The following is a 17,673-nucleotide window of genomic DNA, read 5'->3' as shown; positions in this document are numbered from 1 at the left end:
GCTTATTTAACTTCTATGCAGAGTACATCATGAGAAATGCTGGACTGGAAGAAACACAAGCTGGAATCAAGATTGCTGGGAGAAATATCAATATCCTCAGATATGCAGATGACACCACCCTTATGGCAGAAAGTGAAGAGGAGCTAAAAAGCCTCTTGATGAAAGTGAAAGAGGAGAGTGAAAAAGTTGGCTTAAAGCTCAACATTCAGAAAACGAAGATCATGGCATCCGGTCCCATCACTTCATGGGAAATAGATGGGGAAACAGTGAAAACAGTGTCAGACTTTATTTTGGGGGGCTCCAAAATCACTGCAGATGGTGTCTGCAGCCATGAAATTAAAAGATGCTTACTCCTTGGAAGAAAAGTTATGACCAACCTAGATAGCATATTCTAAAACGGAGACATTGCCGACTAAGGTCTGTCTAGTCAAGGCTATGGATTTTCCAGTGGTCATGTATGGATGTGAGAGTTGGACTGTGAAGAAAGCTGAGCGCCAAAGAATTGATGCTTTTGAACTGTGGTGTTGGAGAAGACTCTTGAGAGTCCCTTGGACTGCAAGGAGATCCAACCAGTCCATTCTGAAGGATATCAGGCCTGGGATTTCTTTGGAAGGAGTGATGCTAAAGCTGAAACTCCAGTACTTTGGCCACCTCATGCCAAGAGTTGACTCACTGGAAAAGACTTTGATGCTGGGAGGGATTGGGGGCAGGAGGAGAGGGGGACGACAGAGGATGAGATGGCTGGATGGCATCACCGACTCGATGGACGTGAGTCTGAGTGAACTCCGGGAGATGGTGATGGACAGGGAGGCCTGGCGTGCTGTGATTCATGGGGTCGCAAAGAGTCGGACATGACTGAGCGACTGAACTGAACTGAACTGAATAGGAAAGGAGCTTGTCATAATATGTCTGCATGATGGAATACTAAACTGCTTTGAAATAGCCTGTTTTGGAAGGCTGATCATGTGAGCCGAAATTCTCAGTAGTCAGAGTAGATGATAATGCCCCATTTTAAAAGCTGCACAGTGCACAGAAAGGTAAGCAATGAGATACATGAAGTTACTGATCGTGGTGTGAGTCTGAGGGAACTCCGGGAGTTGGTGATGGACAGGGAGGCCTGGCGTGCTGCCATTCATGGGGTCGCAAAGAGTCAGACGCGACTGAGTGACTGAACTGAACTGAACTGAACTGAATCATGGTCATCTCTCAGTGGTAGATGTAAGAGCCATTTCTTTTCCTGTCTTATACTTTAAAATTTTTATTCAACAGTCATTTGTTAATCTAGATAGACCAGAGTCCATTAATGTTATGATTTAAAAATACATTGCTTTGCAGGATCCTGGCTTCAATTGATCTGCAATGTTACTGGCCGGCTAAGTAACTATGTCTACTGGAAGTGGAATGGGTCAATGATTAGCACATATACTCCTGTGCTGGAGGAAGACTTTATCACGTAAGTATGCCAAGAGTCAGTTGTGCCCTAGACAAACTGTGGTATTCAATTCCAAGGGTAGCAAGGCTTGGCTTCTCTGGTGGCTCACTTGTAAAGAATCTGCCTACAATGGAGAAGATGCAGGTTCAATCCTTGGGTTGAGAAGATTCCCTTAAGGAGGAAGTAGCAACTCACTCCAGTGTTCTTGCAGGGAAATCCCATGGATGGGGCGCCCGGGAGGCTACAGTCCATGGGGTTGTAAAGAGTTGGACATGACTGAGTGCCGGGAGCCAGCGTGAGGAATCCTGCCCATGGCAAAGGTCATGAGGAAGGAAGCCCAACAAGATGCAAAGGCGTGATCTGGCTTCAGGGGTTCCCCCTGAGTTCTCCTGAACATCTACCCCCCAAAACCAGAGTCTGCCTGCTTTATTACTGTGCTTTTCACTCTTCTGACATTCTCTGAAAAAAAGTTAATTCAGGGCTTCAGTCTCCTGCATCAGCTCAAACCCCTTTGATGGCTTTCTAACTTGCCTGACAGGTTCCCCAGGACCTTTGCAGCTTGTGAATTGCTTACAGCCCCCCAACCGCGAGAGGCACAAAGCTTAAAGCATTTTAAAGATACAGAGCCTTTTCTAAAGAGCTAAAAATTATATTGGTGACAGGTTTTCACTGTTGACTCAATGACTGTTGCCAGGCCTCCATATTCTGTATCTTTTAGGCACCTGGGAGGATATTAATCAATGTAATTGGGATACAGAAATAAGAATATAGTAGTTTTGATGTTAGCAACACTAGACTTTTGAGTTAATTACTTTTCTCTTTATAAATCACTGTACTCCTTTTACTTGTTATAAACTGTTGTATCTTTGCTATGTAAGAATGGAACTTTATTTAGTGCTTTCCGAGAGTGGCACCAGACTTTGGGAAGAACAACATTTGTAAGACAAATAAGTCTTCTGGATGACAAACCCTTATCAGAAAAGGGCCGTAAAATGTTAATTGGCCTTATGCCCAGAAGATGATGTAAATCACCCAAGACTTATGTATACAACTAGGTATGCAGAGAGAAAGCCTGGTCTCGATGAGAGTCAGGGCTGCTGACGCTGCATAATTTTGTATTATCCATTGATCTCTATGTAAAATCAAGAGTATATAAGGCCTTTCTGGACAATAGAGGTGGGGCTAGTCGCTGGACTGGTTTCCCCCATGTCTCCTCTTTACTCTATTTTCTGGCTGAATTCCCATCTGGGGCATGAAGGCTCACCATGTCTACTTGCCCCGGCTTCTAAGATCCACGTGAGAGGGAGCCCAAGGTGGGGCACCCCCTGCTATTCAAGAGGACACTGGTGGCCTAACGTAGATGGTGCAAGTTTCTTGTCTGGAACTTTATTGGCTTTCCATGTGAACCAAGTTATTCAGCCTCTTTTCTCCACTAAATTTTCCTACTATACTATTTCTTCTTAATTTCTTTTATATTTCTAAATAAATAAGTTTTTCCCTCACCTACGCCGTCTCCCCTTCAAATTCCCTGGATCCACCAGGGCAGGACCCTAGCAACTGAGTAGCTAAATAACAAAGCAAGGGTTAGTACCAAGGATGAGTGGTCATTTTGCTTAGTTGCTGTGACCCTGTGGACTGTACCCCACCAGGCTCCTCTGTTCATGGGATTTTCCAGGCAAGAATACTGGAGTGGTTTGCCATTTCCTTCTCCAAGTGGGTCTTTGATTGACCCTTGAGCTTTTCTAAGCTAAGTAGGATTCATAAGATCTTGTATAATACAGGTGAACTACATGTTATTATGGTACCAATTCCAGACCAATTGGAAGGCTTTCTCTTAAATTCAGTCAAAAATTGCAACATTCCAATGATGCAATCGTCCTGAATTTCACTTCATGTCATTTCATTTTTAAAGTAGTTTAGAGAAGACTCATGAAATGTAACCAAGAATTAAAGCACACCCCTGCTCAAGTCTCTGATGTCTTCCTGTCACTTCTCCAGGGAGAAACTCCCAGCCCTTAGCATCACCTGGAAACCTTGCCCACCTGTCTTGATCTACTCTTATTTCATATATTCCCTGTGTCCCATGGAGCCCAGAATGCCTGTATCCCCATTTTTCTTTTTGGAAGCTGGTCATTTTGATTTGATTTCTCTCTGCTAGTAAGTGGTCCTAGAGCTATCAAATATCAGATCAGTGTGCTGCTTACAGCCTTATTCTTACGCCTGTGCTTTAGGCTGGTGATTCTTACTGCTGCCGTTTATGCGACAAAGAGATAAACCAGATAATTGTATTGTTTCTATAGTTGATGCCATCTTTACAATTTTACTTACTCTTTTGAACAGAGTGGAGAATCCTGTAAACAGAAGAAGGAGTACAGTCCTCGCACGGCTTAATATTTCGGCAGTGGAAAGTAAATTTTTCCTGCATCCATTTACCTGTTTAGCCAAGAATACAGAAGGAATAAGCACAGCATATATACAACTGATACATCCAGGTAAACAAGAGAGTCGGTTATTTGAAATGCAGTTTTGTTTTCCCATGGTAAGATACCGTGACCTTGAGGTTTGCCAGGCCATTTCCTCTGCCCACAATGCTCTTAGATTCCTTTTAACCTGGGGACTTCCATTCACTTTACTTCTCAGGTGAACTGTATCTTCTGTGAAGTTTTTTTGTCCTACTTTCCATCTCTTAATGCATCTCTCTGCCCCAAAAGATAAGGTGTTAGGGCCTCAGCTATGTATTTCCATATCTTACTTAGTTTTCTTTACATGATTGTAAGTTCTGTGATAATGCAGACAATTGCTAATCATTCTATTTCCAGAGCTAGTTAGCAACTTAAGTCTGATCATCAGTTCAGTTCAGTCGCTCAGTCGTGTCCGTCTCTTTGTGACCCCATGGACTGCAGCACGCCAGGCCTCCCTGTCCATCACCAACTCCTGGAGCTTACTCAAACTCATGTCCATAGAGTCGGTGATGCTGTCCAACCATCTCATCTTCTGTTGTCCCCTTCTCTTCCTGCGTTCAATCTTTCCCAGCATCAAGGTCTTTTCCGGTGAGTCAGTTCTTCATATCAGGTGGCCAAAGTATTAGTTTCAGCTTTAGCATCAGTCCTTCCAATGAGTGTTCAGGACTTATTTCCTTTGGGATGGATTGGTTGTATCTCCTTGTAGTCCAAGGGACTCTCAAGAGTCTTCTCCAACACCACAGTTCAAAAGCATCAATTCTTTGGTGCTCAGCTTTCTTTATGGTCCAGCTCTCACATCCATACATGACTACTGGAAAAACCATAGCTTTGACTAGATGGACCTTTGTTGGCAAAGAAATGTCTCTGTGTTTTAATATGCTGTCTAGGTTGGCCATAACTTTCCTTCCAATGAGTGTCTTTTAATTTCATGTCTCCAGTCACCATCTGCAGTGATTTTGGAGCCCCCCCAAAATAAAGTCTCTCACTGTTTCCATTTTTTCCCCATCTATTTGCCAGGAAGTAATGGGATGGATGCCATGATCTTGATTTTATGAATGTTAAGTTTTAAGCCAACCTTTTCACTCTCCTCTTTCACTTTCATCAAGTGGCTCTTTAGTTTTTCACTTTCTGCCATAAGGGTGGTGTTATCTGCATATCTGAGGTTATTGATATTTCTCCCAGCAACCTTGATTCCAGCTTGTGATTCATCCAGCCCAGCATTTCACATGATGTACTCTGCATAGAAGTTAAATAAGCAGGGTGACAACATACAGCCTTGACGTACTCCTTTCCTGATTTGGAACCAGTCTGTTGTTCCATGTCCAGTTCTAACTGTTGCTTCTTGACCTGTGTCTTGATCATCCTAGGTGCCTAATGAATATATTTTTAGGTAAACAGTTCCGTGATGGATGCACAGGGGAAGCCAAAATATCTACTTTCCAGAGAGGATGTCAGACGTTACTGGTTTTCATACATTGTCTAATCAAACACAATATTGACAGTATTTGTGTTCCAGCCCATGGATTCATTTTTCTGTCTCATTTATTCTGCCATGACTCCTTTTGGTGTGTTTTTCATTGCTGTTATGGTATCCTTCTGCTCTGCTGGGTTGCTAAGCCTTCTTGTAGCTTCTCACTCTGTGCCTCCACCCTTTTCCTGAGTAGAACTTTAAGGCCTTTACGATCAGTATACTGAACTCTTTCTTGGGTGGACTGCCTATCTCCTCTTCAGTTAGCTGCTTTTCTAGGTGAAGGGTTTTATCTTGCTCCTTTGTCCGGAATGTATTCCTTTGCCGTCTCATTTTGCGTAGATTTCTATTTGAATTCTTGTGTATCTGGAAGGTTAGTTATGTTTCTTGACCTTGGAGAAGTGGCCTCTATAGGGAACATTCTATTGTCCCATCAATACACCTCCCTCTCATCACCCAAGGGCCAGGCGCCGTGGTCCCAGGGTAGGTTCTGACCTGTTTGCGTACTCAGTTCCACAGGCTGTGAGATGACAGTTTTCTTGTGTCTGCCCTCTGGTGGGCGAGGCTGGTTTAGAGGCTTGTTCAGGCCTTCTGGTGGGTGAAGCTACGTCTTGCCCTCCTGCAGGAAAACAGAGGCAGAAGACTCTTTGACATACATCATGGCAATATTGGACTGCCTTGTGGCTCAGTACTAAAGAATATGCCTGCAGTGCAGAAATGAATTTGATCCTTGGGTGGGGAAGATCCCCTGGAGAAGGCAATGGCAACCCACTGCAGTATTCTTGCCTGGAGAATCCCATGGATAGAGGAGCTTGGCAGACTACATACAGTCCATGGGGTCACAGGAGTCGGACATGACTGAGACATATTATTTCCACCACCACAGCAATATTATTTCTGATCCATTTTCTAGATAAAGTAAATAAAAACAAAGCCAAATGGGACCTAATTAAACTGAAAAGCTTTTGTACAACAAATGAAACTATAAACAAAATGAAAAGACAACTTATAGAAATTAGACAAAATATTTGTAAACAATGTGACTGGAAAGGGATTAATCTCCAGTTATGCAACTCAGTGACAGCAAAAACCCAGTCAAAAAATGGACAGAAGACCTAAATAGATATTTTTTTCAAAGAAGACATATAGATGGCCAACAGGCATATGGAAAAATGTTCAACATCAATAATTAATAGAGAAATGCTGATCAGAACTACAATAAACTATCACTTCCCTCTGGTCAGAATGAAAGTGAAAGTCCCTCAGTCGTGTCCAGTTCTTTACCACCCCGTGGACTATACATTCCATGGAATTCTCTAGGCCAGAATACTGGAATGGGCAGCCATTCCCTTCTCCAGGGAATCTCTTCTCCAGGGGATCTTCCCAACCTAGGGATCGAACCCAGGTCTCCCACATTGCAGGCAGATTCTTTACCAGCTGACCTATCAGGGAAGCCCTACCAAAGGAGAGGGAGAGGGATAAATTAGCAGGTTGAGATTAACATGTACACACTAATATATATAAAATAGATAACCAACAAGAACCTACTGTATCTAGCAAATACTATGTACTCAGTATTTTGTAATAAGCTATAAGGGAAAGAAAATCTGAAAAAAGTGTATATGTTGTTTAGTTTCTAAATCGTGTCCAGATCTTTTGTGATCTCATGGACTGTAGCCAGCCAGGTTCCTCTGGCTGTGGGGTCTTCCAAACTCAGGGATCAAACCTGTATCTCCTACAGTGGCAGGCAAGTTCTTTACCTCTGAGCTGCCAGGGAAGCCCGGAAAAGTGTATACACACACACACACACACACACACACACACATATATATATATAAAAAACTTAATTGCTTTGCTGTATGCCTGAAACAACATTATAAATAAACTATACTTCAATAAATAAAAATTTTAAAGTGTGCGAAACATTTTAAGATAATTTATAGTTGAATTAAAATATTTATGAATGTATACATGGAAAAAAATGAAAAGAACCTATGGACAAACTATTAGGCTTAGTAAATGAATTTAGAAATAACACTAGTGAAAGTTAGTCACTCAGTCATGTCTGACTCTTTGTGACCCCGTGGACTGCAGCCAGCCAGGCTCCTCTACTACCCCTGAAATTCTCCAGGCAAGAATACTGGAGTGGGTTGCTATATATGTGTATATATAGTATTTCTATGTAATCTTTAAATAGCAACAATGAAGAAATAGAACTTAAGTTTAAAAAAATAGCATTTATAATAGCATCAAAACTATTAAATACTTAGGAATAAATGCAGCAACAATTGTTCAAAATCTGATACAAACTAAAAATAATTACTGAGACAAAGACCTAATAGATGGAGGGATAAATAATCATAGATTAAAAGATTCAATATTATAAATACTCTGCTGCTGCCGCCAAGTCGCTTCAGTCGTGTCCGACTCTGTGAGACCCCATAGACGGCAGCCTGCCAGGCTCCCCCATCCCTGGGATTCTCCAGGCAAGAACACTGGAGTGGGTTGCCATTTCCTTCTCCAATGCATGGAAGTGAAAAGTGAAAGTGAATTCGTTCAGTCATGTCCAACTCTTAGCGACCCCATGGTCTGCAGCCCACCAGGCTCCTCTGTCCATGGGATTTTTCAGGCAAGAGTACTGGAGTGGGGTGCCATTGCCTTCTAGTTCCCCTCAAATTAATCTGTACATTGAAAGCAGTTCCAGTCAAAATCTCAGCAGTATTTGTGCAGGTGTGGGTGTGTGTTTGTGTCGGCATGTTGTTGTGGGTGTGTTTATTCTAAAAGTCATATTGGAAATGTCAAGGGCCCAGAATAGTTAAGGTGGTCTTGCATAAAAACAGTCTGGAAGATTTACCTGTCAGATAAGATGATCGTGCACAGCGCTACAGCTGGGGACTTCCCTGGTGGTCCAGTGGTTAAGAATCTGCCTTGCAATGCAGGGGACATGGGTTGGATCATGGTTGGGGAACCAAGATTGCACATGCTGTGGAGCAACCAACCCCAAGCACCACAACTAGAGAGCCTGTGTGCTGCACCCGAGACCCGACACAGCCCAATAAATAAATAAATATTTTTAAAAGCTGCAATAATTGAGTATAAATGTGAACTATCAATTAGGCCAATCGGACATCAGTCTACGTTGATTTCCACTTCATACCCAGTTTAACTGCAGGGGGGTCAGTGACCTAAATTGGAAAAACAAAATAACGGAGCTTTTAGATTCTCTTTCCTGGTTGTCTCCTCGGCCCCTGATGTTCAGAAGGCTCTTTCTTCTTTCTCTGCCCTCCTCCCCTGTACCTCTCCACCAGACTCCTCCGCGGTCATCAGCTGAATAACTAGCCCGTGGAGCTGGGAGAATGTGAAGTGTGAAACACTCTGGCAGTCCTAAACTCTTCTTTCCTTTCCTCCAGTCTACCACTTTTTCCACGTGACTCTCCTACTTTTGTAGAACGTCTGTAGGCGTCTGAGTGACTTTGACTTTACTCATTTTCCTATGGAGCGCTCTATCTTATGGTCTTTGGTGTTTTTCTATGTTATTGCATACTACGTAAGTGGAAATTAAATGCAGTGCACCTTAGTTTTATACAGTATCCATCCTCAATGCCTTTGTAGATTAGTATGCATTAATAGGGGCTTCCCTGGTGGCTTAGTGGTAAAGAATCAGCCTGTAAATGCAAGAGGCGCAGATTCCATCCCTGGGTTGGGAAGATCCCCTGGAGAAGGAAATGGTAACCCACTCCAGTATTTTTACCCGGGAAATCCCATGGACAGAGGAGCCTGGCAGGCTATATAGTCCATGGGGTCGCAAAGGAGTCAGTCATGACTCAGCAACTAAATAACAACAACAACAATCATCCAGTAATAAGATACGGTAATGAATGAGCTAATACTGTCTGGAATTTGGACTTAGAGGCCGATCCCAAATATGGTTTCTCTGGGATGGTAATGTTTCGTTTGCTTGCTGTGCTCAGGTTTTAAGTCCTTTGGGTTCTGATGTGCTCTTCCCTCTTCCCTGCTACAGTCCCTGATTTCCAGAAGCCCACAGTTGGCATATTCGTCATGTTAACACTGGTAATTACATGCTCTGTTTGCATCTACAAAGTCTTCAAGGTTGACATTGTGCTTTGGTACAGAGATTCCTTCTATGATTTCCTCCCGAAAAAAGGTATGGTTTTGTACTCTATGTAGTATTTTCCTGAGAAAGTGGGGTTAGTTAAGAGGGTTTTAATTCAAATTTTAAAATGAAATGTGGTCCATACAAAATAACGTAATTATACATATTTATAGTTTCATAACTGAATAGACTGAATAGTATTAATATTTTCTAAGTGTTCATAATGGTGGGATAGCCTGGCATTTAGAGCATCTGCTTATAAATCCAGTTATTCAGAAGCCATGGTTGAAGACTTGCTCTGTGCTAGGTAGCACAGAGATCACCCCATTATCTGCCGTAAAATGAAAGAAATGACTCAGTTTTCATGCACCAGGGAAGCATTTTCTATTTTGTTTAAACCTCAGAAAAAACTACTACTCCACTAATATAGAATCTGCCTGCCAATGCAGGAGAAACAGGTTCAATACCTGGGTTGGGAAGATCCCCTGGAGAAGAAAATGGCAACCCACTCCTGTGCTCTTGCCTGGAGAATCCCACGGACAAAGGAGTCTGGTGGGCTACAGTCCATGGGGTCATGAAAACAGTCAGACACAACTTAGTGCCTAAACAACAACACTGATACATAAAAGGAAGAGTGGATAGAATGCAGGCCTGAGACATTTGAGTAAGATGAGAACAAGGAAATGGAGAGAGTTTCATTCTAGGCAGGTGAAGAATCTTTCCTTATGGGGACCTTTGACTAATATAAGAACTTTGCAGTGAGACACAATAAAAAGAAACTTGTCAGAGATGAACACTTTAAAAAGACATTATACTTTTTGGTATTGTTGCTGTGTACCATTGTACACAAAATTAGTAATTCACTATGAAATGATGTTTGTGATATTGACTTTACCAAATCTCATTTTTTCTTTTGTTCTAAAGCTATTGCATTTTCTCTTTTAGTTTCAGATGGAAAGACATATGATGCATACATACTATGTCCAAAGACCCCTGGGGAAGGGTCCACCTGTAACTCAGACATTTTTGTGTTTAAAGTCATGCCTGAGGTCTTGGAAAAACAGTGTGGCTATAAGTTGTTCATCTGTGGCCGCGATGACTACGTTGGGGAAAGTATGTATGCAGTAGAAAGAAGTGACATCTTGTATAACTAATTACTAAAGTTGGGTTTCCTGTCTCTGGAAGACTGCAGCCTGGGTGTATATACTTGACAACTTGAAGAGCCTCTTAAGTGGGACTTCCCTGGTGGCTCAGCAGTAAAGAATCTGCCTGCCAATGTAGGAGATGCGAGTTCAATCCCTGGGTCAGGAAGATCCCCTGGAGGAGAGAATGGCAACCCTTTCTAGTATTCTTACCTGGGGAATCCCACGGACAGAGGAGCCTGGTGGGCTTCAGTCCAAAGGGTCAGAGAGAGTCAGACATGACCGAGAGACTAAACAAGAACAGCATGGTGGCACATGATGGTTTTCATACCAAATGCAAAGTGTTTACTTTTCTCATTCTCTATTGGGGCAACAATTAGCTAAATTTTATTTTGTTTTGCAGAACTTAACTAGTTAGATCTAGTAGTTACTTTACAACTGATGGTAAAATAGGAGTGATGTAGATCCAGTGGTTTAGCAGGAAAGTTTATAAAATTTATCCTTAAAGTACTCCTACTCTGACATGAAATACTCACCTTTTGTGGGTCAGTGTTTGAGCTCTTCTGTAAAATGAGAAACTCCTTCAATTTTAAGGCAAGAAGAAAGAGTATCGGGAGACATAGGTGGTGGGGTGGGAAGAAGCTTGAGGGGCCGTGGTTCTGGAGGGAAGGATTATAGGTTGAAAGTTAACTTACTGTGGTGCGTCTCCTGTTTTTCAGGCATTGTTGAGGTTGTTAATGAAAATGTAAAGAAAAGCAGGAGACTGATTATCATTTTGGTCTCAGAAACGTCAGGATTCAGCTGGCCGGGCAATTCATCTGAAGAGCAGGTGGCCATGTACAATGCTCTCATTCAGGAAGGAATTAAAGTCGTCCTGCTGGAGCTGGAGGAGATTCCAGACTATGAGAAAATGCCAGAATCCATTAAATTCATTAAGCAGAAGCAGGGGGTCATACGCTGGTCAGGGGACTTTAGAGAGGGGTCGCAGTCTATGAACTCGAGATTCTGGAAGAAGGTCAGGTACCACATGCCAGTCCAGCGGCAGCGGCGTTTATCCAAACACCAGCTGCTGTCCCCGGCCGCTCTGCTGGACTCTAAGGAGAAACGACCCATGGAGGTCCACGTGCCTCTCGGGTAGTGGAGAAGCTTGGCCAAGAGCTCCTCGGTGGCTCCTGTCTTCGGGCACCGCAGGCTGGGCCTCACTGACTTGCACAGTCATCCTCCATACCTGTTTAGTCCCTTATCCCTGAGGTCACCTGGGACCGGATTAAGGGAGCAGGATGTGGCGACAGTTGCTCTGTGGCCAGGGCAACTCCAGGCAGAGGGCTTGGGAAGTCCTTTAACAGGCGCTGGATGCCCTGTCTGAATGTTTGAACTGCTGAGAAAAGGCGCTGGGCAGCAAACCAGAGGAATGAACACGCAGGTAATATTCACCATCTATAGACAGATTTAGGAAGTCTCCCAGGGTCTGAGGGCAGGGCTGTGGCCCAGTCTGGGGACAGCAGGCCCTCGAGTGGTTCTCCTGGGCATTGCTACAGGCAGACCGAGACCTATACTTCCCAGAGGACATAGAAGCATTCTTGGAGAACTCTCCATCTGCCTTGCATTTCCCATACCTCTCGACAGACAGCTGGCAGTCACTTTCCAAAGATGGAATTTCATTTCATGGAACCTTTAAAACTGTCATTTCAACTGAGCAAAGGAATTCCCCCGACTCTTAAGGGTTTGAGATAACCTTAGCTTTCTGCAGGAGAGAGAGAATTTTGAGAGAATAGCGGAGAATGGACCCATCTCTTACTGCCTTCCCCCTGCAGGGACCACTTGGTTCCACCTTATTCTTCTGCTTACTCCTGGACTCGCCACTTCTCTGGAAGGCCCGCTTCCACAGTCACCTCCTCTCACTGTCACACACACGGCCTATAGATGAAACATCTTTCTACGATGCTCGGATCTTAAAATGCCCTTACTAGACCGCCTCCACGGGCTCCTCCTGGGTCAGGAGCGAAAGCCCACTTCCGCCCACGAGCATCTCCCCACCGCCCTACGCAGCCAGACACCTCTCAGTCCTGTTCTGCGCGCGCCCAGATCATTCACCTTCACACCTGTCCCCAGCTTCCCTCCACCTCTGCCTCTCCCTCCCGTCTCCTCTCACCAGAAATCCTCTTCACATTTTCTCTAGCTGACCCAAATTTTACTAAAACCCAAAATTTACTCCAAGTCCCTGTCCCCAAGAAACTGCCCTCAGGCACTTGTTGTGTTTCTTTTAATCTGATTGTACTTAGGCTCTCTCTGCGGGAACTTGCTTCTGTCTCCAGCTCCAAGCCCTGTTCTCTGCAGAAAAGGCAGGGGTGTCTCTTTGTTGGCAGTGCCTTCAGAAGAAATTTGCACAGATAACATAGACTGGTGTAGTGCTTTACTGTTTAAAAATGTCCACGGGTTATCTTATTTTTTGGAAACCTCTGTTCAGTTTCCCTTTAACCTTTTCCTTTCAGGCCTTCCCCATTAATTAGATTTTACTGCATAATCTGATGGGAATTGTTTTTCTTGGTCAGTGTGAGTGTTTAAGAAAAGTTTGCAAGTATAGTGAAGTATTCCATTTCCAGTTGTTGAAACTGGCTTAGCAGAATTTTTATTTTCCCCCTTCTGCCTCTATTTGCAGTAAAAGAGGGTATTGAGCCATTTTTTAATGAGTTTTTTGATAAATTATATTTGTACTGGTTAATGATTTTTAAAAAAACCTTGTTTGTATAATTCTGCAGCAGATACCAAATATTTTTATATAGAAAGACACCAGATTCATGTACAGCACATATCATTGATCAATGGACTGTACTTATTTTCCAATAAAATTGTCAAAACCCGGTATTGATTGTTCTCCTTCAAGTCTGTTTCTTTGCCAGCTCTCTCCTGAGTTTACCTGCGTGCTCCCAGGTCAGGTGGAGAGTGAGGACACCTTCTTCCTGGGGAGGTCAGAGGTCATTAGCTGAGGGCTGACTCCCCTCTGTAGCCTCAGCTGTATTCCATCTGTTTGCTTGCTCCTAAAATAGATTAAATATGAGTCTTATTAACGTATTTCCAGTCCAAAACTCATAGGGGCAAAATTTGTATAGACTTTTACATCTTTTTTTTTTGCTTTTTACAAAAAGCTATATTGGAGTATAACCAATTACCAATGTTGTGATAGTTTAAGGTGGACAGTAAAGGGACTCAGCCGTACATACACATGTATCCATTTTCCCCCAAACTCCCCTCCCCTCCAGGCTGATATGACATTGAGCAGAGTCCCCTGTGCTATATAGTAGGTCCTTGTTGGTTATCAATTTTAAATATAGAAGTGTGTACCTGTCCATCCCAAACTCCTTAACTTCCCCCACCGTAAGTTTGTTCTGTAAGTCTGAGTCTGTTTCTATTCTGTAATTAAGTTCATTTGTATCATTTCTTTTTAGGTTCCACATATAAGGTACGTTATAACATATTTATCTTTCTCAGGCCTGACTTACTTCACACAGTATGACAATCTCTAGGTCCATCCATGTTACTACAAATGACATTATTTTGTTCTTTTTAATGGCTGAGTACTATTCCTTTGTATATATGTACCATGTTGTTTTTTTATCCATTCCTCTTAGACTTACATCTCACAAAAAGTTTTTATTTATTTTTCTCCTTTGACTCAGGAGCCTAACAAAATCAATAGATTTCATATCCAAACGCGAGCTCTAATGTTCACAAGCTCTAAGGATCGGGGTGCCTTTCACAGCTGGCCAGTGCATCTTTCCTCTTACCCTGTAGCTGGTAACAAGCAGATGGTGCTGTGAGCACCCGAGGAGAAGGGCAGAGGTGGCGGGTCACCTTAAAGTCCACAGGGTCAAGCAGATGGCCTGTCCTCAGGGAATGGTAGCATTGTCTCTAGTAATTCTGCAAATAAACTTGGTTTCTCCAGTCATAGTGAAATCTGCAAATAGAGTAGATAAAACATACAATTGGTGAGCAACGTACAAGGAATGAGAGAGTAGAGAGCAGTCAGGCGGAGCCGAGACGTCTGGAGACCAAAGCCTGGCCCACCCCCCACTGCAGGGGTTTCTGAGTTGCTCAGGGCCAATGACTGTATCCCTATGACCCTCTGCCAGCCCCAGACTTTATAGGATGTTTAGTGCTCTAAAGAAAGAAGGGGATTACTTTAACACATTCCTGAGGGATTTTTCAACAAAAATTAAAAATACAAGAACTTAGGAAAATTGGGGAGTCAGCTATCCAGAAAATTTGCCTAAACAGACCATCTCAGTGGAAGGATTCAGAGAGATTTCACCATGTTTTGGTGATTTTTTTTTTTTTACCAGTTAATATATTTTTAGCAAACAATAAAACAATCAGTACTAAGAGCAATTGTCTTTTTTTTTTAATGAGAATTTTTATTCTTTTCTTTACCAGATAAACTTTACTCAGCCTTTTTTTTTTTTTGGTCTCTGGAATTATTTCTTACTAGTGGTGCCACCTAGTTGGAAAGAGACCTGCGTATAAGTTCCTGCACTGTCACGGTTTTGAAACTCGTACATAGCACAAGGTTGTTTTGACCTTTCATGCCAAGAAGAAAGTGACATGATGTATTTAAAGTGTGCAGGGCAGTGCAGGCACACTCAGTTGTGTCCAGCTCTTTGTGACCCCATGGACTGAAGCCCACCAGGTTCATCTGTCCACGGGATTTTCCCAGCAAGACTACTGGAGTGGGTTGCCATTTCCTCCTCCAGGGGATCTTCCTAACCCAGGGATCAAACCCTTGTCTCCTGCTTCGGCTAGCAGATTCTTTACCACTGAGCTACCTGGGAAGCCCATATTTAAAGTAATAAAAGGGAAAAACCTATAACCAAGAATACGCAACCCAGTCAGGCTCTCCTGACTTGAAGGAGAAATCAAAAGCTTTACAGAGAAGCAAAAGCTAAAAGGATTCAGCACCACCAGACCAGCTTTACAGCAAATGCTAAAGGCATTTCTGTAGGAGGAATAGAAAACGCACAACTAGAAATAAGACAGGAAAGGGGAAAGCTCAGAGGTCAAGACGAATAAACAGTAAAGGTAGAAAATCACCCACACCACACACAATCTCAAAGCTAGCAATCCTGAGAAGAGGAGATCACAAATGCAGGATAGTGGAAACGCATTTAAAATTAAGAGACCGGCAACTTAAAAAATCTTATATATATATAGACTGCTATATAAAAACCACAAGTAAACCAAAACCCCCAAATCTACAGTAGATAAAAAGGAAGTCAACGAAACATAAAAGAAAGTCATCCAATTACAAGAGAACAGAGGAGGAAGGTGAGTTCTACCAAACGTGTGTGTGCACGCTCAGTTGTGTCTGACTCTTTTGCAATCCCGTGAACTGTGGCCTCTGTTCATGGGATTCTCCAGGTAAGAATACTGGAGTGGGTTGCCATTTCCTCCTCCAGGGGATCTTCCTGACCCAGGGATCAAACCCATATGTCTCTCTCAGCTCCTGCACTGGCAGGTGGATTCTTTACCACTAGCACCACCTGGGAAGCCCCCTATCCTTCTGAAACTTTTCCAAAATATTGCAGAGGAAGAACGCATTCAAACATTCTATGAAGTCACCATCACCCAGATACCAAAACAAGACATGGATACCAAACGGAAAGAAAATTACAGGCCGATACCACAAAATTACAGGCAATATCACTAACGAATGTAGAGAGGAACATCGTCAACAAAATACAAGCAAAATGAATCCAACAGAACATTAAAAGGATCAGCCACCATGATTTAGTGGCGTTTATCACAGGAATGTGAGGATTTTTTAATATCTGCAAATCAACCAGTGATACACCACATTAACAAACTGCAGAATTAAAAAAAATAGATAATCTCATAGATGTAGAAGAAGTTTTTGACAAAACTCAACTTCTATTTTTGATAAAAACTGTCCAGAGAGTGAGCACAGAGGAAACCTACCTCAACATAATAAAGGCCATATATGACAAACCCACAGCAAAAGTCATTCTCAATGATGAAAAGCCGAAAGCATTTCTTCCAAGGTCGGGAACAAGACAAGGATGCCCATTCTCTCCACTTTCATTCAACAAACTTTTGAAAGCACTAGTCATGGCAAGCAGCAGAAAATGAAATGAATCCAACCTGGAAAAGAGGCAGCAAAAATCTGTTTTCATATGAATGACACTAGGTATAGAAAATCTTAACAATGCTACCAGAAAACTACTAGAGCTCATTAATTTTTTATAGTTGAAGAAGACAAAACAGAGAAAATGTGTTGTATTTCTACACACTAACACTGAAAGATCAGAAATAGAAAGTAAGGAAATAATCCCATTTAGCATCACATCAAAAAGAATAAAATGCTTAGGAACAGCATACCTAACTAGGCAAAAGACACATACTACAAAAACTAAAACATGCAAATAAACGGAAGATGATACAAATAGTTGTGTTTAGTTGCTCAGGCGTGTCCAACTCTTTGAGACCCCGTGGACTGTAGCCCATCAGGCTCCTCTGTCCCTGAGGATTCTCCAGGCAAGAATGCTGGAGTCGGTTGCCATGCCCTCCTCATGGAAAGGTAAATCATGTTATTGGATAGGAAGAATAAAAGCTGTCAAAATGACTACGTTAGCCAAGGCAGTCAAAGGACTCAGTGCAATCTTTATCAAATCACCGAGGCTTTTTTTTTTTTTTTTTTTTTTTTTTGCAGATCAAGGACAAAAACCTTTAAAATTTGTACAGGTACCTAAAAGAACATAAGTAGCTAAAGCAATCTTAAAGAAAAAACTGTAGAGCTGAAGGAATCAAGCTCTCTGATTTCAGATTACACTATAAAGTTAATCAGAACAGTATGGTACTGGCACAAAACAGAATTAGAGATCAGTGGAGTGGAACAGAAAGTCGGGAAATTAATGCGTGAAACAATGGTTAGTAAATCTACTCAAAGGAGGCAAGAATGAACAATGGAGAAGATGAAGTCTCTTCAATAAGTTGTGCTGGGACTGCTGCTGCTGCTAAGTCACTTCAGTCGTGTCCAACTCTGT

The 17,673-nt window shown here is 42.5% G+C and overlaps 1 protein-coding gene across 1 annotated transcript in view; it reads left to right on the top strand.

Annotated features, from left to right (window-relative positions):
* Positions 1–13,483, top strand: part of IL1R1 (interleukin 1 receptor type 1) — a 30,242-nt gene extending 16,759 nt beyond the window's left edge. Inside the window, exons 6-10 of the mRNA XM_069583800.1 lie at positions 1,336–1,453; positions 3,773–3,924; positions 9,384–9,527; positions 10,422–10,589; positions 11,338–13,483. Coding sequence (XP_069439901.1) covers positions 1,336–1,453; positions 3,773–3,924; positions 9,384–9,527; positions 10,422–10,589; positions 11,338–11,756 — 1,001 coding nt within the window. The 3' untranslated portion in view covers positions 11,757–13,483. The remainder of the gene's footprint in view (positions 1–1,335; positions 1,454–3,772; positions 3,925–9,383; positions 9,528–10,421; positions 10,590–11,337) is intronic.
* Positions 13,484–17,673: the final 4,190 nt, after the last annotated feature.

This window comes from Ovis canadensis, chromosome 3 (genome assembly GCF_042477335.2).
Source record: "Ovis canadensis isolate MfBH-ARS-UI-01 breed Bighorn chromosome 3, ARS-UI_OviCan_v2, whole genome shotgun sequence".
Classification (NCBI taxonomy): Eukaryota; Metazoa; Chordata; class Mammalia; order Artiodactyla; family Bovidae; genus Ovis; species Ovis canadensis.
This window is presented reverse-complemented; position numbering and strand designations above follow the sequence as displayed.